General features: G+C 40.9%; 1 protein-coding gene across 1 annotated transcript in view; it reads right to left on the reverse strand.

Annotated features, from left to right (window-relative positions):
• The window catches only part of PSMD11 (proteasome 26S subunit, non-ATPase 11), a 29,524-nt gene extending 3,205 nt beyond the window's left edge, over nucleotides 1–26,319 (reverse strand). Inside the window, exons 1-9 of the mRNA XM_070562568.1 lie at nucleotides 26,036–26,319; nucleotides 23,578–23,679; nucleotides 17,917–18,041; nucleotides 11,964–12,035; nucleotides 11,280–11,337; nucleotides 8,906–9,100; nucleotides 4,285–4,429; nucleotides 3,423–3,483; nucleotides 1,578–1,640 (exon numbers count right to left, since the gene is read on the reverse strand). Coding sequence (XP_070418669.1) covers nucleotides 1,578–1,640; nucleotides 3,423–3,483; nucleotides 4,285–4,429; nucleotides 8,906–9,100; nucleotides 11,280–11,337; nucleotides 11,964–12,035; nucleotides 17,917–18,041; nucleotides 23,578–23,679; nucleotides 26,036–26,126 — 912 coding nt within the window. The 5' untranslated portion in view covers nucleotides 26,127–26,319. The remainder of the gene's footprint in view (nucleotides 1–1,577; nucleotides 1,641–3,422; nucleotides 3,484–4,284; nucleotides 4,430–8,905; nucleotides 9,101–11,279; nucleotides 11,338–11,963; nucleotides 12,036–17,916; nucleotides 18,042–23,577; nucleotides 23,680–26,035) is intronic.
• Nucleotides 26,320–26,811: the final 492 nt, after the last annotated feature.

A 26,811-nucleotide genomic window follows, 5' to 3' on the forward strand; every position in this document is an offset into this window, starting at 1 on the left:
GATTTGGGGAGGTTAAAGAACAGCCATGACAGAAGGCAGAAGAAGAGGAATATCAAGAACTAAAAGATGGAGCCACCCTAGACACCATCTTTCTGTCCGAAAGCCTCACGTTGACAGCTCAAACTGTGTAAGCCACAAGAGCAGCTTGTCTCGTAAGCCAAATTAACTACACAAGCAATTCTCAATATATATTCCAGAGAATAAACAGGGTCTCCATAAAAAAAAAAAAAAAAGGAATTCTGAGGTTAAATAATAGGAAATGCTGAATTCCACAGCTAGCTCTTGGTGTTTTATAAGGAATATCAGCACAGTACAGCTTTGCAGTTAACAGAAAACAAAGTACCTTTCTAATTTGTTTAGCCCCAGTGTTTCCTAAATATCTGATCACAGACCCTTTTTCCAAGGAACCCCTAAGAGAAGTCCTCCAACAAACATCCTAAACTTTGGGAAAAAATTATCTAGACTGTTTGTTTACTCGCGTATGTGACTTATTTACCTTTAGTAATGGTCTCAATATCCCGGCCTCATGTCAGCTGTTCTATAAGGTGTTAAGGGAAGCAAGCAAACCATGCCAAGTAAGAAACTAAAATTGGCAAGAAACCTCTAGAAAGATGATGAGCCTTGGAGACAGTCAGAGCCACACGGTCTAGTCTCCATCCACACTGGTTTTCTTCCTGGATCTAGGTGTGTGTTTATTAAGTTGGCCATGATACACAGACTAAGAATTTCAGAAAAGAATATATGTCTCGCCCTACTTCTTAGACAACTTTTTCTGCCTTTTCAAACCTTTGTGAACATTGAGTAAAAGGCACAGGAGGCAAGGCAAGCCTAGAACGTCACCCTGAGGAAGTGTCTTTTGGTCCGGATGCACACATCGAGACTTCTCTTTTGTCCACAGAAGAGAAACAGACCTAGCATTTGTGGAGCTGAAGGAATACCTAAGACCATGCCATGTAGAACAAACATCAGGTCTGGAGTCAAACCCTGACACATAGTAGCTGAGTGACTTCAGGCATCCTATTTGAATCCCAGTTCCCTCAACCATAAAATGCAGATAATGAGTTTCTTACTAAAAATCAAAATGAGAAAAGGATGACAGAAAGAACTTTTGGAAATTGAAAGGTCCTGTGTATAAATGAGGTATTACAATTCAACAAGTTTCATTGCACAAAAGCGTTTAACTGTTTCCTGGTTTTGATACTGTACTATAATTAAGATATCACCATTGGGGAAAATTGGGTGAATGGCACAGGAAATCACTGTACTATCTTTGCAACTTCTTGTGAAACTACAATCATTTAGAATGAAAAGTTTTTTAAAGTACTTACAGTGATGTGCTGCATAATGATGCTTCAGTCAACGAGATATATCCAACAGTGGTCCCATAAGATTAGTATCATATAGACTAGGTGTCTAGTAGGCTACACCATCTAGGTTTGTGTAAGTACACTCTAGGATGTTTGCACAACAATGAAGTCGCCGAACTACACACTTCTCTAAATATATCCCCATCATTAAGCAATGCATGACTGTAAATACCCCTCGTCCTCTACCAACCCCATATCAATCATGCTTACCTTTTCAAAATCTGCCAGTGATCTGTTCTTGCTAGCCTGAGCCACACACTTTAATGCTTCTGTCTAAGAATAAGGAGAAAAATAGTGAAAGTGATCTATTCTGTGTACTCACATCCCACCAAGCATGTCTCATAAGTAGTCTGCTATGTCCACATAACTTCTGGCTGCAGGAAGAACCTGCCCCACCACTGTTCTTCTCCAGAGGCCCGGGAAGAAAAGCTAGAATCCCAGCGTGTGCCAACCAGTTTCCCTTTGAAATCTAAAATGACTTAAAAATACTAGGAAATAGAAAGTTATTCCAAAAAATATGCCTTGATACAGCATTCTCCAAAGTTGACAAGCTAAAAAGGAAAATGGCCGTAGAAGTGATTTCCTCCCCTCTCCTGTAAGATTCCCTATCCCCCCAGACTCCTTCTTGCCCTTAGAGCTGATCATATCTGTGCTTTATCAAGACTCATTCTGCTAGGTTTGGTACACAGCACACACCAGGGTCTACTTTCATTAGGATTGAGGCATCAAAATTCCACATATTACACTGAATGTTAAAACCCCATAGTAATGAAGGGACAATCAACAGCTGAGGGCAACTTCTAACCTGGTTATAGAAAAGGCACGTAACCAAGCTATCAGGTCTCTACTCAGCAGGAAATCAACAACATTCATCTTGCTAGGAGATCAGACTGACTGCTGCTTGAAAGCTGTCATCAAGGTACAAAGGACCACAAGAAGCTCCTCTCGTGCCAGCCTACGTTCTTAAATAAGGATGGCACGTCTTATACAGCAGATTTTAAAAATGGTGCAAAGCTAATTATTAGTGTTTGTCTCCAGCATTCATCCTATAGACAGAACAGCTGTCATGAGAAAAGCCTGTAATTTACAGCCAAATAACCCAAGTTCAAAGTCTCACTCCACCATTACTAGTTACCTGACCTTGTCCTGGACATTTGACTTCTCTTAGCCTGTCTCCTCAACTCTAGCTCTAGATAGAGCAGTGAGTCTTTCACTATAGTAATAACCAGTATTCTTTTGGTTAAAACTAGAAGATGATCTGAAACTTCCGATGAAAAGCCTGTTAAGGTCACGTGTAGAGAAGGAAGAAATTATCTATTGTGGCCATTCCTCCACAGATACAGCAGGACAGCCAATGTGTCTGCTGTTTAGAGACAAGTGCATTTGAAATCTAGAAAGATTACTTTTACTTTATTAGTGATACTCAAGCAAAGTATAAAGAAGGGATGATGCAAACATCTGAGGCATCATCTTCACACAGGTCACATTCATACCTACTCAGGCACAAAAGGTACCACAAAAAGAGCTACCAACCATCAAAGGCCTCTTCTTGTACCACACCAAAACAGAGGACATGAGTGGAAAAGTACTGATAAGAGAAGCACTCAGGTGAGCCCTCAAAATCCAGTTTCTGCACCAAGCAATCCAATCTCCCTAAAGCACAACTAGAGCAGAACTCACCAGGCACCAGGCTCCAGACTCTTGGAGAATCCAAGATTTCATACTCTACACATGTTAAATTTGCAAGTCAGGCTCATGGTAGATAAATTTTTTGGTCAAAGCCAAATGCAACCAAACTCACCACAAATGCTGCAGTTCAGTTAGTCCCTCAAACCACCCGATGTCCGTAAGAACACCAAACACTGACTTTTTAGGCCAAGAATCTAACAGTATGGAAATATACTGACTGGGCTTAAGGGAAAGGAGGAGGGAAAAAAAAACAACAAAGAACAGAATGGAGACCTGAAGAACACTAGTCTCACCGACCATCATGTTTGACAACATGCTGGCCTCACAGCAAGCAGAGATCAGAACTGCAGTCAAGGTATCCCCTACCTGCCTCCCCGCATACCGAAGTGCAAGCTTCCCGCTCACCAAAGCCTGGACATCTTCTGGGCTAGAAAAAAAGACATACTTGGTCAACTGCTCCAGGATGTTATGTTGCTAAGTACAGGTTTAGGAAAATTTCTTTTTCTCAAAATTGCACTAAGAAGACTCTGCCCACAGATGTAACTGGCCCCCACCCCTAAACCCATAAGCCCCTCACATTGCAGAACCCAGGCTTTCCACACTCTGGCCAAAGTTCAGCACTAAAGAGTAGAAAAATTCCAGCATTAAAAAGAAAGTCACACTGAACCTACCAAACTAATAGACCCAACAGGCAGAATGGCCAGTGTAAGTCAAATCTCAGTAAAACGGGTCTTAGTAAAACACACTCCCTGTGTAATCTGAAGATCCAAACAGAATCCTAGTCAATATCTCATTTATCCCAAAAGAATGTGGATAAATTCTCTAGAATTCTTTATTTAAAAAAATCTGTCATACTTACACCTCTATCTCACCACCTCTTCCTTAACCCACCCCCATTCCGGGTGGCCCAGCTGGCTGGTGCTGGTCTGAAGCTATTTCCTGGCCCCCTGTACTATGCTCTGCAACTCTCCGGACAGAATAATTGCAGGATGGCACTCTAAGAGGGGCTGGAAAGGAAATTTCTAAAATCTGCCTCCCCGATTCTGAAAGACTAGCATGCAAAAGTGCCCTGACAACCTTCAATCCTCCCACCCTAACTCAACCAGCCTGAGAGGCGGCTGCTGCCGCTTCTGTAACTGGCCAAACTCTGCCCAAGCCATCTCGCCATGGCAGAAAAACTTAGTTGAAGCACTTGAGTTCTCATATCCCAAAGTTAATGTGCACCTACGTGTTGAGCATGATTTTGCACAGTAACATGTACTTCAGAGATGTGATGGCCTTGGGGCTATCGATGGAGTCATAACCCTCAAATGCCTCATAGAAATATGAGTATGCAGTTTTCCAATCCTTCTCCTCTGCTGCATGGATAATACCTGGAGATTAAAAAGAAAGGAGTAAGAACCACATGAAGTAATGGATCTACAAAAGATCAGAGCTAGGAAGGGCCTCAGAAATCTATCCCAACCTCATCTACTTATTGAAGAGGTCAGCAAAGTATAAAGGACCTGCCCTAAATCACTGTCAGCTAATGGGAAAGCTAGAATTAGAATTCAGGTGTTTGGCCTCCCAGTTCAACGTCATCTTGCCAATAAAAACTCCAAAGGAGTTAGAGACCGAACTCTAAAAACCATATAACATCTTTTCCCATGCTTCTCACCACCACTGCAGTGCTCCTCCTCCTATCTTTTGGAGCCACTAGAAAAGGCCATGTTTACCCTCCATGACCTCACCTTCACAGAACAGAAAGTTGACCCAAACATCCCTAGACTGCCGAAGGACCTGTTTTAATAACATCAACCATTTCTTTAAGGTAGCTTTTCTAAGCTTGACATTCTCATATGTAAGCAGCTTTCACAGAAGAAAGAAATTCAACCTCTTATATTCTCATTTCAGAGATTTGTCATTTATGGATGTGCTTTTGTTTAGATGCAATCAGTATGCAGATTTCACATAATGCCAAGTCCATGAACTTAACTGTTCACAGTTAAGAAGTATTTCCTAAGGCTAATACAACGTAGTTCATCAAACCAATTCTCTACTGTTTATAGACACTGGGTTGCTCCCAACAAGCCTAACTTTGACTGAACCTGCTATTACTTCCAAGCTCTGCTATTACTTGGGATAATATGAAAATTACTTCTTTCTACCTTGGGAGGCATCTAAGACCTAAGATTCTGTATATCAGCTCTAATTCTGCCTCGTCCCTTATGAATTTCTAGACTTCAGTCCCATCTATCTGTTTACCACAGGGCTCCCCCAACATTCTTCTCATCAAGGTACATGCAGCAAGTATGTGGCACTAGGGAGTAAAAGGATGAAACTGCTTACACGTGACCCCAAGGGACCAATGTTTCAGCACGCTTTTAATCCACCTGTCACATACCTGTGTGCCTGGCACCAGCTGGGAATAATCATTTATTGAGTGGTACGTGTCATACCCCAGTACTTTTACCCTACCCAAAAAGCCTCCTAACTTTGAGGCTGAAGGAATCAGATCCTTCTATTACTGTTCTTAACTATAGAGGCCTGGAGAAAACTTGCCCTTCTCTGCAGCCAAGAAGAGCTCCCTTCAAGAACACCCAACAAACTATTAAAACTGCTAAGCTAGATGAGAAAAATCCCCATTTTCCCATACCTCCCAGTCCAGAGCTAGAAGAGAACAGACCAGACCCAAAACAAGACTGGTTTAAAAACAAAATAAGGACCAAGAATTGGTATATCACTTTCCCACACACATTAGTAAACAGGGGCCACATTAGGACTATGAGCATCATGGTTGGCACATGAGGCTTATTATTTAAACAAACAAAAATATAAAACTAGACTCTCATTTGTCCAACACAAATATTAATGAGGGCCTACCACATGCCAAGTACTGATAAAGCTACTGTAGAGGAAATAAATGACTAAGGCCCTCAAGGAGCTCATAGTCTCACAATGGGAAATGGTCACCAAAACAGAAACAAGGAGATTAGCACCATAATATGTACAAAAGAATATACTTCCGATAGGGAAGTGAAAAGCAAAGAAGGCACTGAAGAGGAGATATCTGAGCTTGATCAAAAAGAATGCAAGGGAGTTTGCCAAGAAGACAAGATGAAAAGGGAAATTTCCAAGCAGAGAAGACAAAACATATAAAGGCACAGAAGCAGGAACACATGAAGTCATTTGGTGACTAGGACTGAAAACTAGAGATGACGATGGAAAGGAAGAATGCCCTCCTTTTGCATGCCATGTTAAAGTAAAATTTAGCCTGGGGATAATGGGGAACCACTGGAGAATTTTAAACAAAGGAGGTCCATGATCAGATTTGTGTTTCAGAAAAATTACTTCAGGACCAGTAAGGAAGATGGTTTGGGAAAAGAGACTAGGGACAGTAAGATAAGTAAAAGACTACCACAGTGATCTAGGCAGTGATTGTAGAGGTGGAAGAGAAAGGGCAGATTTGGAGACAGACTCAACCTGATCTGGCAACTGATTGGATAAGAGGAGTGAAGGAGAGAAAGGAGTCAAAATTACTCCAAAGACAATAGCTTTAGCAACTAAGTCAATCATGATACCATTAACTAAAATAGGAAATGTAGATAAGAATGGTTGAGGAGGGAGGAGTTAGATGATAATTTTGGTTTTAGAGGTTGAGACTGAAATACCCGTGGGACATTTAGGTATGTATATCCACTATGCAGCTGAAAATATGGATCCGGAATTTAGGAGAGAGGGAAGCTACTGGAGATCTAGATGAAAAGACCATTAGTGTGATGTGGTAGCTAAAGCCATGGGAGATTATAGCATTAGACAGGAGACAGGGAGAACCGGAAGAGAAAAGAACTAAGAAAACACTGGGAAATACCCACACTTAAGAGGCAGTCAGAAGGAAGAGGAAACAGCAAAGTGTGACTGGGGATTAGTAGTCAAGGGAAGGGAACCAAGAAGACAGTGATGTCAAAGAAGCACAGAATGTTACACAGGGTCAAAATCCTCCCCAAAAGTCAGACGTGAAAAAGGAGGTACTCACTTCTTTCAAAGAGTCGATAGAGATACCAAACTAAGGATACTCTCAACTTTTTGAAGAAACTTGAGAGAAGAGACAGCAATTCAAAAAGGAGAAAAGGGGGCCAGCCCGGTGGTGCAGCAGTTAACTGCGCACGTTCCACTTCGGCAGCCCAGGGTTCACTGGTTCGGATCCCGGGTACAGACATGGCACAACTTGGCAAGCCATGCTGTGGTAGGCATCCCACATAAAAAGTAGAGGAAGATGGGCATGGATGTTAGCTCAGGGCCAGTCTTTCTCAGCAAAAAGAGGATTGGCAGCAGATGTTAGCTCAGGGCTGATCTTCCTCAAAGATAAATAAATAAATAAATAAAAAGGAGAAAAGTGGGCAAGCCCTGTGGCCGAGTGGTTAAAGTTTGCGTGCTCCACTTCAACAGCCCAGGGTTTCACCAGTTCGGATCTGGGGTGCAGACCTAACACCACTCACTAAGCCATGCTGAGGTGGCATCCCACACAGCAATGCCAGAAGGACCTACAACTAGAATATACAACTATGTACTAGGGGGCTTTCGGAGAGAAGAAGAAGAAGTAGGAAAAAAAAACAAGACTGGCAACAGATGTTAGCTCAGGTGCCCATCTTAAAAAAAAAAAAAGGAGAAAGAGCTGTGCTTTTTCAGCTGGGGTGGTTCAAAGACTGAGAGGAAGATTCAAGGGGAGAAGAAAGACTAAAGACTTACAATGAAACCAAAGGACAGGTAGAAGGATCAGTCTTGCTAAGGGATAAAGATGGATAGTGATACAAATTCTGGAGAAGAAAGAGACACAAGGAGGGTTCACATAAAAATGGCCTCTATTTCCTCTGAGAAATAAGATGCGAGTTCATCTCTTGCCCATGAAAGAAAGGCATAATGAAAGAGCAGCAGCTTAAAGAAAGTGCCAATATTTGGTCAAAGCTGGATACTGAGATAAGACCTTTATATTCATTTCGTTTAATCCTCACCACAATCCAATGAGGTACAATTATTATCACCATTTTACAGATGAGCTAAAGATAAATTAAGCAACTTGCCCAAAGTCACACAGCTAGAAATTGGCAGAACCAAACTTTCAACCTATGAAAGTCGGTTTCTAGAGCTTCTGCTCTTAACCTCTGAATGACAAAACATGCCATTTGACGCTCACAATACCCAAGAGGCAAGTAGGGCAGGTATTCTCTCTCTTAATACAGACGTGGCAGGGATTGCAGAGAGGTAACACCAGGGCTTAAACTCATCTTCTGCCTTCAATTCCAGCCTTTCTTCAATAATGATAATAAATTATAACCAATAAAAGCTGCTGCCTACAAGAAAAAGTATTCTGCCAATCTATGGCCTCCTAGCCACAAACTTCACACACTCCATCAGAACGCTCTCCACACTTGACTGAAATTGGGGGGTCGTTCCTTAGCCCCGATCTGAGAGGCCCTTTGGAAATGTCCAACATGCTTTACAAAGATCTCCAAGTGACAAGAGACTTGGATTAGTCCAATCCTGGAAAGAAATGCTACTACCTCCTGAGTATGTGACTAAGATGGAAGTTAAGGCAGCTTTTTAAACCTAAGTGAGACCTCTCTAAGATCCTGGTTCTAACAATCAGGTTGCCTGGTCAACAATGGATAAGCATATTATTAATGTATTTTAGGCAGTGAACAGAAAGTTAATAGGAGGGGGACAGCTAGTAAGAGAGGTAGCCTTCTAACTGGTTTTTCTGAGGAAGCTTGAGCTGACTCAGCCAATTTTATTCTCCAGTCCCCATTCCTTCCACCTGTGAGATAAGATGAACTTTAACAAAACATGCCATGAGTAGCTCTGAATGTTACCTGACTGCATATCCAAGGTGGCCTGCAATTTAGGGGGGCAGTAGATGGCATTTGCTGTGGTTCGAGCAGAGGTTAAGGCAGCTCGGGCTTTCGGCAGGTTGCTCAGGGCATGGTATGTTTTGCTTTCTAAAAGCTGTACTTCCACCAAAAGGGCTTTGTCATCCATCTTTTTCAACTCCCGCAGCAGCTGAGAACCTGAAGAAGGAAAAAATATATACTCCCTTGTTAGCCATAATCTTAATACCTTAATACTGTAAAATCTCCCTCTCCCACCCTCATATGAACACTCAGGATAAAGAAATCTGCCTGAACTCAAAAAGAGGTTATCTATTTACAAGAATTAAATTTTCTGCTAATGTGCTATCTTCTGAAAGAGAAACACAGATCTCTGAAGCTTTCTGCAGACTAAGAAGAACATCAGAGCCAAGAGTCCTATAGACTTACTGCTAAGATTTGAATACAGTGGGAATCTCCACCTAGAAAACGCTGAAATGAGTTATCTAGTTCAGACAGGCATTTGGTCTCACTCTCTTGCTATCCAGCAATTCCAAGACTACATAAGAAACATGAGACACTAGTGTTGGTAGGGAAGGAATGTGTTCTGGATCTATCAATGTTCTCCAAATACACCTTCTTCCCCATCTCAGATAAGAAAATCAAATCCAAACAGACTTGCATCATATACAAAAATTAACTCAAAATGAATCAAAGACCTAAATGTAAGAGCTAAACCTATAAAACATAGGAGTAAATCTTTGTGATCTTGGGTTAGGCAATGATTTCTTAGATATGATACCAAAAGCACAAGCAACAAAAGAAAAAATAGATAAGTGGGACTTAATCAAAATTAAAATGTGTTTCATTGGCCACCATCAAGACAGTGAAAAAACAACTCATAGGATGGCAAAAAAAAAAAAAACTGTGCAAATCACACATCCAGTAAAAGACTCGTATCCAGAATAAACAATAAAAACACAACGCAATTAAAAAATAAGCAAAGGATTTGAATACACATTTCTCCAAAGACATATAAATGGCCAATAAATACATGACAAGATGCTCAGCATCATAAGATATTACGGAAATGCAAATCAAAGTCTCAATGAGATACTAATTCACACCTACTAAGATGGCTAAAATAAAAAAGACAATATTAACAAGTGTTGGTGAGGATGAGGACAAACTGGAACCCTCATGCTTTACTGGTGAGATGTAAAATGGTGCTCCACTTTGGAAATCAGTTTGGCAGTTCCTCAAAAGCTAAACAGAGTTACCATATGACCCACAATTCCACTCCTGGGAATACACCCAAAAGAAAAAAATGTCTACATTAAACCTGTTCACAGCATTATTCATAACAGCCAAAAAGCTGAGAAAATCTAAATGTCCATCAACTGATTAATGGATAAATAAAATGTGGTATAGCCATACAATATTATTCAGCAACAAAAAGGAATGAAGTACTGATACGTGTTATAACATGGATGAACCTTGAAAACATTATGCTAAGTGAAAGAAGCTAATCACAAAAGACTACATATTGTATGATTCCATTTATATGCAATGTCTAGAACAGGCAAATCTACAGAGGCAAAAAGTAGATTAGTGATTGCCAGGGGAGGCAGGGGGGGTTGGCCAGAGATGATGGATGGGAATTATGGGAAGTGACAACAAACGGGTACAAGATTTCTTCCTGTAGTGATAAAAATGTTCTGAAATCAGACAGTGGTGATGGTTGCACAATTTTGTAAATATACTAAAAACCACTGGATTGAATACTTTAAAAGGGTGAATTTTATGGTTTGTGAATTATATCTCAATAAGTTATTTTTTTAATGCTACTTGTTTGAATCATATGAAAGTGCCAATTTGCAGGATAAAAACTGAATACTGGCAATTTTTTCAACTTAACAGATCAGGAAAGCCATGTTTTTCCATGTGGGGAAAATAATCCAAATCTACCCACTAATTTTTTAAAAGCAGTAGGCGGAGATTTCAGGGTGTTTAAAGGCCACACAGGAGCAAGCCTTTAGTCAGCCCACTGCACCTTCCTTACATATTTGCATCCAATCAATTTCTTGATTTTTAAAATAAATTTTAAGTATAATTATAAACGGATGTAGTAAATGTGAGAGTAAAACACTTGCAATTTGACCCTATTGTTCTCCAAATTTGACAGATTAACTCTAGTTAGTTTCTTGGAACTTCCAAATGACATTTTTCCATGACAGATTCAGTAAATATAAGTTACCTTAAATCCTTCTTAGAAGTAGGCAGAATATAAATTAATATGTAACTAATAAGAGTAGACAGGTTCAGAATACATTCATTTAGCCAGCCAGGATGTTTTATTAATTTCTACCAGCTTACTTACCCAAATGCAAAGCTTCCTGGTACCTCTTGGTATCAAAGTACAAAGACACCAGTCTTGCCTAGGAAAGAGAAAAGGCATTGACTGATGGAAAGGGGGAAAAAAAGCCAAAGAAAGAAATCAAAGATTGACAGTCACAGAACTGTTACTGTTGAATATTCAAGTCCTGATGATAACACCAAATTTAGCCTAAAAAATTGTCTAGGGGCCAGCTCCGTGGCCGAGTGGCTGGGTTCTCGAGCTCTGCTTCAGTGGCCCAGGGTTTCGCCAGTTCGGATCCTGGGAGCGGACATGGCACCACTCACTGGGCCGTGTTGAGGCAGCATCCCACATGCCACAACTAGAAGGACCTACAACTAAAAATATACAACTATGTACTGGGGGGATTTGGGGAGAAAAAGCAGGAAAAAAAAGAACAACTCAAAAAAATTGTCTAGCTCATGGTATTATCTCCTATTATGGCCAGTGACTTTACCATGTCGCTGCTTACTTCTCTGAGCCAAGTAGCAAGTCTATCTCAAAACTTCCACCAGAGCAATTCTCATGAGTGGGACAACTACCAATAATCTTTGAGTGCCTGGATAATACAAGGTTGCTCAAAATACTCTTGATGAGGATGGTATTACTTACATTCACAGTCTGTCTAACGCCTATAGACCTGAAATCAGTACTAATGTAGGCACATACCTCCAAAGCTTGGCGTAAGAAAGTTCTTTTCTCTGATTTGGCCCATTCGATGCACTCTAAACACAACTCGACCTGCAACAGAGAGACAGTGCATGCAACATTATGCCCTCACATTCTTCCCACAAACCTTGCTTTGGAGAACAGCTTTCACTCCCTCCTTATATATTACCTATGTTGCTCTATTTAATGTCTCAAGGGACATGCCCTGATCCACAGTATCTCAATGTGTAATGGTTATATCATAATGGAGAATCAACTCAGCTTTTTTACACACAAAGTATCTTTATGCTTAGATTGTGGTCCTCTGGAAAAGAGCTTCATCTTCAGAGATTCCTCTTCTACCTTCCCAGGAATGACTCAGAACTTCAACACATGCAGCCCTAGAATGTAGATTTCTACACTGGCTGAGGAATTTTTAAAGCAGAAATTTCTCCCTGAATCATTGCAATAGTAACAGTAATGTGTTAACATGAATACACGAGTAACAAAGGGGAGAAATTCTCAGCCTAAGCACAAATGCCTTGTTCCTAACAGTTGCTTAATAAGACTCAAAAGACTCAGTTGACTCTTCCCTTTCAGATTCTAAGAAGTGAAACTAACCAATTCATCATGCCAATACAACAAACTTAGCTTGTATTAAAGGGAATAAAAAGAAATTAGAATTAGCCCAACACTTAAAAGGGCTTTTAACCTTTATTCAAAGGTGCTCTGAACCCCCAATGCTATCTGCCACCCAAGCAGTGAAGTACTGTGCAAAATAACTGGTTTAAAGTAGTGTTCTATGCTACATGTCTACATGCCATCAGGGATCCTTGACGTACTAGTTTTGAAAAAGTACATATTTAAGTACTGCAGGTCTTATATCACTTCTGTTACTGCAAGTTTTGTATTAAGATTCCTAATCAGAGTGTAAGATAAAAAGAAAAGCTTTCTGGAGAACTAACTGCTAATATAACAGGTTTTTACGTAAACTCAAAGTTCTCTTAAGAGATGTTCTAAGGAAGGAAAAGTAAAGGGACGTAATCCAAACTGACAGATCTTCTGTCTTTAGATCCTAACTCCAAGCTCAGTAAATAAATGGATGACATTACATGGTATTTGGAGGATTCACCAGTAAAAGACTAAGTGAAACCTTTACAACTCACTGGAGCCCCCTGGTGGCTACTTAATCTCCAACTCTAAACTCAACTGACCTCATAAGTCTATAAAAACTAAAATAAAAGCACAATTCAGAGTTTCAAGTTACGTTCCGAAAAGCCAAACTCAAAGGAAAATCTCTATTCACGACATGAATGGAATCGAAAATACTTTGCTAAATATTTTTAGCAATGAAAGTACAGGAGTCATTAGTCCTACATGTCTCTGCAGGCTGAGAAATGCTTACTATCAATTTTACCCAGGGGGGTTTTTCAAACAATACAAAAATGAATCTCTAGGCTCCTGATTTCAGTAGTCTGGAATAAAGCTTGGCCACTGATGTATATTCCCGGTTAAGAAACACTGAATTCTACTCTAGCATCTCACCTGTCCCCAATTCCCTGACAGTCTAGATGTTAAGCAATTCACTCACGGTCAGCTGCTGGACCAAAATGTTGACCCTATCTCCAATGCTCTTTCTACCTCAACCCAGGCTTAATAAATTCAGGTCACTACAGACATTCTTCCTAGAGCAGGGATTTCTTACAACATGAACTGTATATCTGTTTCAATTACAGGGTACGTGATTTGCATTATCTAGGACTGTAATTGGTGAAATCAGTGCTTCAGTTCTAAGGAAAAATTTTAAAGGCTATGGCGCTTGTGCACAGCTGTTTTGTTTGAGAGGCTTTGTGCTTTGCTAATGCTAACAATGACTGATAAAGGGGATGGAGAAGCCTGTGCTTCTGGAGGAAGCCCTTACTTGAGTACAGTCATGCATCACTTAACGATGTGATACATTCAGAGAAATGCAGTTAGGAGATTTCATCGTCAGCGAACATCTTAGAGTGTACTTACACAAACCTAGATGGTATAACCTACGACACACCTAGGCCATATGCTACTATTAATCTTATGGGACCACCGTCATTTATGATGTCCATCATTGACCAAAACATTGTTATGCGGTGCATACTTACACAGAAGCTTGACGTGGTCAAAATTACATATTTAAGTTTTAAATCAATTACACTTAACAATTTTTCTAACATTTCATCTAAATTCCTATGGGAAAAAAATGACTACCATTCTAAGTCTGAAATTCTCCAGCACAAACTCCTTTTTCCATTGAAATAATTGTTTTAATAACAAGACTTTTGATGTTAAGTTTCTTCAAATGTGCTGTGTTTCAGTGGGATACACTATATCAAACAATGGCTTTCCATAGGCAACTCCCTAGAGATCCCTGGAAGGTAAAGTTAATTCTGGAATTTCAGTTCACTATTTGGCAAGGGTGTGGTTCATTCTTCTTTCTCCCTTCCTTACCCCAATTCTCTGCTCCCCTCCCCTTGCAAACCACCCCATCCTCACTCACCCTCATACCCCATACATATCTTCACTTTCTAGGCTCTAAACCTTAGTCCTGCAATTGACCTGATCCTAACCTGAATCATATCAGCTTTCAGAATATGTCCGGTAGATCTATCTTGACTTATGGTTAGTTCCCAAATAGAAAAAGGCAGAGAAAATCCCCTCTCGCACACTTTTGGTAACCAACTCCCCAACACAAAACTCCTAGCTCTCTTAACAATGTTCTAAAACTTCGTATTTTGCTTCAAGCCTCAATACTACTATGACACTGATCCACCTATGATTTTCTCCTCTATCCTTTCCTATCACTCCAGGAATTTCAAAAGAACCTAGAATTTTCCAAGATGAAGACTATATCCAATTTCCCCAAGTCAGAGACCTTGAGTCACCCAGACAAATGTAGTAACAACACCCCATGCTTATATCTCAATTCAATAAACTCAAGTTGTAATTCAACAAAGTATCTCCTGAGCACCTACCATGGGGAAGGAATAATCCATACATTTCCTCAACAAATATTAGTTATGTAGCTCCTCTGGGCCAAACTACACTAAGTGCAGAGGATACAGCAGTGAATAGGACAAAGCAGCTATCCTCATGGAACTTACATTCTAAACAGGAAACAGATGCTAATAAGTAAAACAAACAGGAAGAAAAGCAGAGATAGGGTATTTTAGATAGGGTGATCAAGAAAGGTCTCTGAGGAAGTGAGATGTTCGTGAAGATTTGAAACAATGTAAAGAAAAAAGCCACGTTAAGAGCAGGCTGAGAGCAATCAGGATGTATAAAAATGCCCCAAGGCTAGAACAATTTTAAAGTTATGACAAAAAGACGAGTATTGTATCTGTAAAGAAAGTAAAAGGGAGAACAGTATGCAGGGTGAGGTCAGAGGTAGCCATGGTTAAAGAATAGCCATATATTAGGAATGAGAAAGGCACTCTGGTACTGCAAGGTATGCAGTGCTTCACCTGAATGAGATTACATTACAGTAAAGAAGATAAGGCAATTGACAAGCAACTGGCACACAAGGCAAAAAAATCAGATGTACAAAATGCATGTGGGTCACTGAAAGAGTTAAGATCACACTGAAGTTAACAAGGAGAGATTTCAGAGGAAGTGGAACTTGAGATGGGACTACGGAGAGGAAAAGGATAGCATGAGAAGCATAGATGGCTTGCTCAGCTAAGAGCCAGGCATCCAATATGGCTGACGTGTTTGGTACATTTCATAAAGGAGCAGCAGATCAGCTTGCTGTGGTAGGTTGTACTGTAGAAAACCATGAAATATCTAATTCTTCAGGCAATGGGGAGAAGAAGAATATGTTCAGGGGGCTACTTGGTAGGATGTCTCCCACAATGGTAGTATGCAGAGAGGAATGAGGCTTTTACAGTAAGTCTAATTAAGAAATAATTAGAAACCAAACTAAATGGTTGTTGTCAAGACAGAACAAATAGAGAAGAGGTGGAGGGGCAGAGACTGAAGAAAGCTGAACTGACAGAATTTAATAAATAGTTGGATACTGAAGTTGGCTATGTTGAGTTTGAGATACAGGTAAAACAATCTGGATGATTCATAATATGTTCCAAAGCAAATAACCTATAATCCACCAAAATTACTAAAAGAAGTCCTGCTAAGTGGATTAAGACTCTGGCTCTTGATAAAAAGCTAAACTGCTAATTATCAAAAAACAGCCTTTACTTAGCACTAAAATGACACAATACCTTAAGAGTGTTTCCTTTCACCCAAGGAAAAGGAAGAAAGATTTCTAGTTGACAAAAATGTAATGTGCAACAAACAATAGCAACATACAGACAGTGAGGGGAGGGCCTAACTGAACATGGAGTCACAAGATAAAGGCCAGTAAATCTCATTAGCCAATTATAGGAGAAGACTAAATTATGATTTGCATAGACTTCTACAAAGAAGTAGGAAAAACGATCATTAAACAAATGCAGTTCTATCCACTGAGTCAGCTTTGTTATACGGGAAGGGACAAATTCCAGAGACTTCAGTGTACAAAGGAGCAGCCTGAATAATTATTTTTACTGCCTAAAAAGTTCCAAGTAACATTTATTAGTCTATTTCAAACTAACATTTATTGATCAGCCCATTCTAAGGCACCCTATTTCAAACAAAAGATAATGCTACTTTTTCATGAAAACAAAGTACAATCAAAAAAAATGTCAGAGTTAGATAAGACTAACACCCCTTTTTTAAAAAAATCACTTTATCTCTTAAATTATTCATAAAAATAATTCTAATGCTTTGGTTCAAAAGGCAGCCATCTAAACATTATCTGTTTTTGATCTACTATCATTAAACAGTTCCGCCAGTAACAAACCAACTTGAAGGCTTCTCTACAAATATATTTTCTAAAAATGAAGTTAGTTTATGGTTTTTAAACTAGGTTTCAAAGAATCATTAAGGCAAGAAACCAGATATTACAAAAGACAATTTCAAAGTGGAATCCATACATCCTGGGTTTCTGAAATCCCTCATTATTTACTCAATATGCTACTATGCCCTTTCATACCTTTTACTTGTACACCCACAGAAGCTACAGCAAACAATCAGACACATAACCAACTAGTAATTCCTACCCCTGCCCTTATACTATCCAACATTTTATATATTCGTTTATTGCCTGCCTTCCTCACTAAAATATAATCCTCATGACAGCACAGTGACTGTGTTTTTACAAATGTATCCCCAGTATGTGCAACAATGCCTAACGTACAGCAGGCACTCAACAAGTTCTGATCAATTTAGCTATAGGAAAGACAACAACTACATTCTTCCTACAAACAGATTCAAGCAACTACAATATACCCTGATTGAATCTGCCTCTTTTTACAGAATGATTAACTTTGGTAGTGTCTCCTTCTGCTGAAGTGTAGAAAATACAGCTATCTTTGAAAAGGTCAGAAGAGGCTCAGTGATTCCAAAGAGGCACTCTTCAATACAGCTCAGGGTCTCATCTGAATTTGTGGAGGAAATGTACAGGTACACCAGAATCACTTCGGCACACATGAGACACAAACAGATGGATGCTCACCCCTAAAGAAAGGCATACACGCAGTCTAAAACACGCCAAAAAGGGAAGCCACAAGACTTAATTAGTGCTCACAAGGAGTTCTGTGACACAGAATGAAAGGTACCACAGACACAGAAAACATTACAAAGGTGTGGCAATACAATACCTCAAAGACAAGAATCAGTTTGTGACCCTGATGTAATGAGGATTCCAGAGACCACTGACAATCTCCACTTACAAAGCAAAGCATGGAACAGACCCAAAGTATCAAATGCCCTGTAACAAAGAGAAACTGACTTGATAAGGCCTAAGCTGTCCCTTCCACACTAGTACCACAGCGCAGGCAGCATTTCTTCCACTGAAACAGACTTTTTTCCATATTGTCTACCGCCTGACATTAAAGTAACTTACCTCCTGCCCTGTAGCTGCTTCCATATCAAGAAACAGATCAAGAAGAGATCGGACCAAGCGAGCTGCTTTAGCCTTGCTGATGGAATTCAAGAAGGGTCGCACATACTTCAGGAGTCCTCCAAGCTCTGTGTGGAAAGCAATTGAGAAAGGAAAAAGTAAACATCAATATTAGGTATAAAACACCCACTAAAAAAATGACCCAAGATCATAAAATCAGTACTTATGTCACCGGAATCAGTCTAAATGAAACTTAGTAGGAATTTAAAGCATTCTTAGCAGGTAACAAAGTAGATAAAACAAGATGACAACATACACCAAATCTGTATTCTATTCTCCACTCAGCCTCTGGATTACTATGAGGACCCTGGGAAAAGCACATGTCTCTCTGCCTCAATTATCTATCCTAATGAAAGATAAACAGCAAAGTAGTCTCTGAGAGCAGTGCTCTTGAACAAGAAATGTGCTGTGCCTCTACTGCCTTAGACAAAATCACTTCCCCACAACCAACAAATTTGATCAGGTTATAGGAGTATTTTTTTCCCCCAAGTCTGCCCTAGCAGTTCTCTGTAAACAGACAAAAAGTTTTCAATTCCAGGTTCCCTTCTTCCTCCGTTCTCTAAGTATTCTCCAGCCTTTCAGCATTACCACTTCCCTAGCACTCTTGTGAATAAACTTTTCATGTAAAAGTTAGGGTGTTTTTCCCTTGAAGTTATACTAAACCCTTTTAAAATTCCTCATTAATCTGAAAAAATAAATCTTAAACTATGACCAAAAACGGTGTCTAGCACAGAGGTTTGTTTCCTCTTGTATAAGAAAAGAGGGTGATACAATAACTCTAAGGGAGCATCTTTAGAAACAAGAGTAAAAATTAGAGAAGACTTCAACTAAACAACTCAGGAAGCACTTTCGGAATGTAGGTTAAAATTACTTTAGTGCCACTGCCTCTTTAAGATTCTCCAATTGTAGACTCACCCTCCTGAGAACTGTAATTCAGGGCAAGCAAACCTCACCCTCCTGAGAATGCTAATTCAGGGTCCTGAAATCCTCATCTACCTGAATAGTCACAGGACGCATAGGACTGTGTCAGATACAAAAGGAACTTTTCCACAGAGTGGAAAAGTTCATCTTTCCCTTCACTCCCCAGTACTGACCTCTGATTCTACCTGTCTAAAGTTTTTCCCCACCTGTCACTCCATTCACCCCTACATAGACTACACACACTCCTGCTTTCATGCCTCACCCATGCTGCATCCATCTGGAACTTCTCAACCTATGTAAATCTTAGATTTCCTTTTAGGTCCAGCTAAAGTCCTATTGACTCTTCCATGCCAACTCCAAGCTACAGTGATTTCTCCCCCTCAAATTCTTTTTGCATGCACACAAATTTCATTTATATTATATAACCGCAGCTTTTTGAAAAGTAGTCTAGTACAATGTCCCTTCTCCCACAGCATTTTCTACTATGCTTGAACAATCCTAAACAATCTCGAGTGACAGAAATGTTCTGAAAGCAGATTATTCCAATGTTGGTTAAACTAAATTGTTCTTTTCTGAAACATGAGTCTATACCCTCCTTCTAGATGGCTTCAAATATTTGAAGATAACATTTGAAGATATCATTTCTATCTCCCTAACTTTCCCTTTCTCCAAACTAAACATCTTTAGCAACTTCAATTGTTTCCTCCAAAGTCCTGGTTTCTAGATTCCTTATCACCTCAGCTGCCTTCCTCTGAATAAACCAGTTTGCAAACGTACCACTTGTGGTATCCAGAACTGAAAACAATGCTCTAGGTAGGGTCTGACCAGTAGAGTCATGGCTTAATTCTCTTGATCTGGCCACTACACGTAACACAAGATGGCATGTTTTGCTTTTTCTAATAGCACTCTTTGTTCACACTAAGTCCAATAAGGTCTTTTCTGCATAGACAGGTAATTCCCCACCTTCCTCTCTTTTGATAAATACCTTAAGTATATATATAACTTTATACTCAGCACATTGAATTTAATCTTGCTGGCTTTGGCGATAACTCTGAATCTTAATTCTGTCCTCTACCGTACTGAGTGTTCTACAAAAATAAGCACACCTTCTGAAATGGCTTTAGCCATATGCCAGAGGCCGACCAGAAGAACATGGACAGATCCCATAACATAATGCTAGAGACTTCCCTCCAGGTTGACAAATGATCCATTTGTCATTCTAAATTCATCCTGTACCTGTCATTAATATTATGACAAATGTTCAAATACCCTGTTTACATCAGACATGTACATAGTGTGTATCATTCCTCTAACCCAGAGGTTGGAAAACTTCTTCTGTGAATGGCCATATAGTAAATATTTTCAGCTTTACAGGCATATTATCTCAGTGGCAGTTACTCAACTCAGCCATCGCAGTGCAAAAGCAGCCATAGACAATATGTAAACAAATGGCGTGGCTATGTTCCAACAAAACTTTACTTACAAAAACAGCTGGCAAGCCACTGTCTGTGGAGCCCTACAAATCTACTGGTCTGATGAGGCTAACCAAAGAGAACTAAAGTGAGTTTGGAAGACTCTTTTCTTAATAAACCCAGTGTTTTAAGTGATTAAAACCTACTTATCAAATACTCTGTCCCAAAACTTTACTGATGATCACCAGTTTATAACGTCTAGAATTTATTCTTCTCATTACCTTTTTGAAAAGGAATAATGTCTGCCCATCAGTTTCCTTCTACCTCTCTAACCTCCATGATTTTTCTCAGAATAATAATAGAGGCTCTATAAATATATCTGCTAGAACTATTCTATTGATATTAAATGACAGAAATTGTCAGAGCCTAGAGACCTGAACTTATTTAAAGAGACTATCTGCTCTCTCTTCTCTCACCTACCTTAGTTTTAATTGTCTCTTTCTGATGTTATTTCTATCTCTTTCTTTTTCAAAATCATTTTCCTACCTGGAAAAGGCAGAAGCAAAACATGCGCTAAGCAGTCTGCCTTTCTCTCTAGCACCTGCTGGCATTACAGTATTTTCTCCAAGCACTGAGTGTTATTCATCTCACCCTAACAGAGAAACAAATGACCTCTTAGTTGCCAAAAGACTCAGTTCACTTTTCATTTTAGTCTACTACTGTTTCTTATTCATTCTTGGTTATATTCCCTGTTTATTTCCATTTTCATACATACTGAATTAAATTTTTTCAATTCCCATAGAATCATATTGACGACTTCCTCCTATTCGTGAGATTATTTGCAATTATATGACCAGAACTTCCTTTTTAGAACCTCACAGAACTCAAATAATCCTTCTAAGAGTCTCAGGCTATGAAATCTACAGATTCTGAGCCTAGGCATCATGTCTGATGATTCTCACCACTACTTTCAATCACTATTAGGCATCAGACATTGCCTTATTCACTAACTCCCAAGTGACTGCTGTCGGTCAGGAACCCTATCTTAAACTCTTTGAGTAGAGTATTTAGCAGAGTGCTAGCCATATAATAAACGCATAATAAAACAAAATTGAAGATTAACGGAACAGACATATTTTCTGTTCTCAGGGAACCCAAAATCAAAGGAAACAACACAAACCTACCAATTATTAATAGCAAAGATAGGTAAATGAATGCAGGCCCCCAGACTTCCTTAGGGTTTCTATTGTACGTACCCACACTCATCAAACTCTTTCTTAGAAAACAATGATAAGTAACCTGGACAAGTTTTTGAAAGTCCTCAGGATTCACCTGTTAAATTCCAACAGGGTTAGCTGTACACTTCTAAACTGCTCAGGTACTGGGTCACAAGGAGGGGAGGGCAAGGAATAAGGAAAGCAAAGCAAGAAATAGGAATTTCAAGCAAAACAGTAAGATTTTTGGATAAATTTTCTGAAGCACTGCCTATACTACATGCTGTTTTTAATTATCCACGCTAGTGGAGGAAAACAGACATTTGAATACTTCAACAACAGAAAAGCCTTAAATCACTTCAGCTGGCTTTCTAATTCTTTCAGGAAAATTACCTTATTAATTATATTTTGTATGGACTAATTATCAAAACTGTTTTGCAACCTCCAAGTTCACACTGATAGGCAAAAGGAAACCATAAATGTTAAATAGTAGAGAAGTCAGCCTAAAATGAAAAAACCACCACCATCTACCACTGATAATGCATCAGTGGATAACTATGGAAAACAATAACCATTATACCATGAGGCCACAGGCTCTGAAGTGGGACTATATGGGTTCAAATCCTGGCTCTCCCACATACTAGTTGAGCGACCTTGGGTCACGTTTAACTTTTCTCTACTTAGTTTCCTCAGATGTAAAATGGATAAGAGTATCAAGTTGTTTTGAAGAATTCAATAAGCTAAACGATGTTTGTGCTTAACCAGTGACTAGTTCATTATAAGCACAGAAAAATTGTTATTATACATATTTTTAAATGATATTTTAAATAAGATACAAGACCCATATAAAAACTTCTTCCCAACTTCATACATCTTTAAGCAACTTTCTACTGATTGAGCCTAATAATTAATAAGTTAGTCATTGTTAATTGGGAAAATCCCAGTTCTCAAGTTCAAGAAGTTTTGCTAACTTGTACCTATCATTCTCTTGGGTAACAACAAAATTTTGGGGAAAATAATTCATGAGGTCACTTATCAGAACTTAATCCATTCTATGAGCCAGGCCCATGACACAGCAGTTAAATTCAGACATTCCACTTCGGGAGCCTGAGGTTCGCCAGTTCGGATCCTGGGTGCGGATCTACACACCGCTTGTCAAGCCATGCTGTGGCAGGCGTCCCACATATAAAGTAGAGGAAAATGGGGATGGATGTTAGCTCAGAGCCAGCCTTCCTCAGCAAAAAGAAAAAGGAGGACTGGTGACAGATGTTAGCTGAGGGCTAATCTTCCTCAAAATAAATAAATAAATATTTTTTTAAAAAAGAACTTAATGCATTCTAATCAGATAAGTTCTAAATTTACTTTAAAGTTGACAAAAATCATCTATTCTAAGTTTAAGCAGGCTTCTCTCTAAATACTATTACCACTTCACTGGTCAAAGGCCATTCCTGGTCAACAGGACTCTCTCATTCCAAGGACACACCCAGCAGAATATCATCTCGAGCCCAGAAAGTCAATGGTTCAATTACAGTTAGAATGTTTGGGCAATGACATGGACAAAGTCCTAGGTACCAGTGGAGAAATCTTGGGAAGGCTCTTTCCAGTTAATGTCTTACTCATTCTGTACCAGAAAAAAAGGACAGCAAGTCACTTACTTAAATGCCAAATCCCTAGTCATTTTCAAGTCAGGGGCCTAAAGGCACTATCCACCTTAAATATATCTAAGCTGCTCAGTGAAATCACTGAAGACTGCTGCTGCCTGTATATAAGGGGATACAGTGATAATTCACAGCAGAAACAAATCACAGCTCCCTGCATTCCAACAGGAACAGGATTTTCCCTCACCTGCAGAACAAAACTCTCCATGAAAGAACTGAGTTTAAAGGCCACTTAACTTCCTGCTCAAAAACTCAAGTTCAACAAGTTGGCAATAAAATTGAATTATACCACCAATAAATTACGTGGATGCATTCCTATGTTGCTTTACTACAACAAAAACTTGAAACGTCACCCAGCATTTCAGGTAAAAGAGGAAGCAATCCATTTGTAGCACTTACCTGCAGCTTGACCCGTCTTCGCCAGGAGAGACCCCAGTTCCAAGATGCTCTGCTCTTTGACCTGCACTGCCTCCTCATCATTCTCCTGAATGTCACGCTTCACTGGGAGAGGAAAATGCAAACCCTCTTAAGAACTGACAAGAAAAATGAAGACTGAGGGAAATTTCACCTTCACAAGACCAATTACAAACAGTTACCAAAAGACAAATTCTACAGAGCCTAAAAATAAAAAACTCTAAGAAAAAGTAAAATCGTCATGTAGTTCATGTCCCATGTAAATGGTAAAAACGGATTCCTCTCTTTGATTTTAAACGTGCCTTGTTCTTCTGTCAATTAGAATTCCCCTTACCCACTCACACTGAGATTTCTGTTGCAGTCAACTGGTTAAAGCAAAACACAAACAAGATAAGTTCTTCATACTTGTGTTAAGTCCCATTGGTAGGCATTACGTCATGTGAAACCTGTGCATAACAGAGGTTTGTGCATCTACCTGCCACAAACTAAAATCAAATGATCAAGTTACAGATGACCATAAAGTCACAAGTCTTTCAGTAAACTTCAGGCCTGTGGAAAGCCTCAGCTGATGGATGTGTTAGGGATGAGCAGTTCTACAAAGCCACTCAGGAAAAAACTCCATGAAAGCTCCAGTGTGACCCTTAGGAGGGACTGCTCCTTTAAAAGGGATTCAGGACCTGTCATATAACTTTGTGTTATCTGTCCCACTTTCAACTGTTAACAACTATTCTACACTCGAACACTGATTAGCCTCTCCAATTTGTAGTGATAATTTCTGTGATCATCGCTAGCTATTACTTCTCTTATAAAGCATCATGACTTGACAAAAACAAGACTTTGATACTCCATGATGGAGTCCGGAAAAAGTAAGGCTGTCAAGCAGCATGACTCAAGCTTGCTGGAACAGGAAAGCTCGCAGGGAACTCTTTCCTAGTATAGTGGGCAAGCAAGAAATAATCTCATTGTAACGTTTACCCTAACTCCCACTTTATAAAAGTCAAAATACTAGGCACTAGGCACACACACAAAAATAAAACCCATGCTTCTCACATAAGTTCTAAATATGAGTGTGCACTCACAGAATAAAAATACCTATGTAACAGTGACTGAGATGACTCTGGTTCTATGACTGTAACTGACTAAAGTCAAGATCAGAACTTCAAAATGAAACACTATTTACCAGTATCATCCATTCACAGTTGCACCTAAACCCCCCTCCTTTTCTAGCACCCCCAAAGATAAAGACATCAAGATCTTGTCATTGTCCGTTCTCCACGCAAGTCAGGAGTACCAAAATTCAACAGACTACTAAGTCAACATAAAAGCCAACATCCTGCAGGTCCCACATGCATGTGCATCCTCGCACTACCTGTTGATCCCATTCGAAGCTTCTCATGCTACATTAAAAAGATCACATTACTACACGAGCAGTGAAGAGCTAGCCCACGCCCTAATTGAACCCTTACGACCGAAGAGTAAAAGCCTTCTCTGTCATCATAAATTTATCTCTGTCCATACCTGAATCCCAGAAGAAAGCTGTCAGAAGCGACTGGCTGGGACTCCTATTTCAGTTTTCCTGTTGTGTGCAAGGTGTAAAGCAATCACACTAGTGTCAGGAAAATTCTCTTTCATTTCTTCCAGCAATGTGCAGCCGGCCTGTTCCAAGAGTTCCCTGCACTCCACGACTGACAACTAACTCCCTGAACTCACTTTCAGCCTCTACAGGGGAGACTGGGTCGATTAGTCACCTCCTCTAGCCGGGCGGTCCCACCCAGCATCTCGCTCTTCACCCTCCTCAAACCAAATGCCCCCTCGGCCACCTCCTCATCCAGATGCCAATCCGAGGTGCGCGTCCCCTCAGCATTCCCACATTCAGAAAGACGCCCCCCTTTAGCCGAGCCTCCCGTCGCGAGGCTGGGGAGAAGTCGCAGCTCCCGCGTCCCGCGGAAGGGAACTCCAAGAGAAACGCGAGTGCGAGCGCTCCCACCCGAGCGAGCTGCGCTGATAAGAAGGGCGGGAAATGCCCGTCCAGAGCGGGTTTCGCCAAGGCCCTTCAACTCGAGGCGCTCAGACGAGCTCGGGACAAGCCGGCCAGCCGGCACTGCCCCCCGTCCCAGGCCAGCCGGCACGGGCCAGAGCGGGAGACAAGGTTGGGGAGCGGGGCGGCCCCTGCTCGGCCCACTTTCACACCCCACGCTGAGCCCACCGTGAGTCAGCAGCCGGCGAGTGGACGCCGGGGTTGCCTCGGGGCTTCCCACCAAGGGGGCACCCGGGGGGCTCCAAGGACCTCCGAGCGGCCTATGCCCCCGGCCCGGCCCCCCTCACTCACACACAGTGAGTCAGCAGCACCAGAGCCGGCTAGCCCGGCCCCGCTCCGCCGTCGCCGACCGACACAAGCCGAGCGGGGTCAGCGGCGCCAGGGAGGGGGCGCGGCGACCTTTACCGATGGAGTGGAGAATGTCGATGGAGGCCTCCCGGTCGGTGCTGAGCAGAGACTGGGCTCTCTGGAACTCCACCACCGCCGCCGCCGCCATCTTACCGCTCTCACACCGTCCCCGGCCGCGGCCGCCGACGCCGGAAACACACGCCCGGAAGGCCCGCCCTCGCGTCCCTCCCACCCCCTTGTGGCCCCCCGCCCCTTCCTCCGTTCCCAGAGCACCACGGGAGTTGTGGTCTCTCCGCCGGGCGAGGGTGACCGGTGAGGGTGAGGGCTGGGGCGCCTCGCTGGTGGGCGGCAAGCTCTCCAGCACCGCCTAGTGGCTGCCCGCAAATAAAAAAGAGGATGCCTAAGATTTGGAGCTCAAGCCTAGTCCCCCACCCACCCCAAAAGAGGCCTGAACTCCGACTCCCCTCTCTCGCCCTTGAGGGGAATTTTTGAGCACCGGGCTACGTATTCATTGAAAGCTGTTTGGCTTTCTTTGTAAGTTCCACGTTTAACCATTCACTCGGGGCAATAAACGATCTTATAAAGTGCTCACGATGTGGCAAAGAATAGCACCATTCAAATGCGTTCAAGTATCTAACAACATTCGTTCCACACACGTACACACACACACACTTTCCAGGCTACAATCCTAGCCAGCCTGTGGCTAAACCCACCACTGTCAGAGAACACTGATATTAGAAAGTGAAATATCTTTGCCCCATTCACTCTTGGGAGTCCACAGAGAAGCCTAACAGCTACCTGAACTCCTCAGCTCAAAAAAGAAAAAACGGATT

The sequence above is a fragment of the Equus przewalskii genome, chromosome 10 (assembly GCF_037783145.1).
Source record: "Equus przewalskii isolate Varuska chromosome 10, EquPr2, whole genome shotgun sequence".
NCBI classification, from domain to species: Eukaryota; Metazoa; Chordata; class Mammalia; order Perissodactyla; family Equidae; genus Equus; species Equus przewalskii.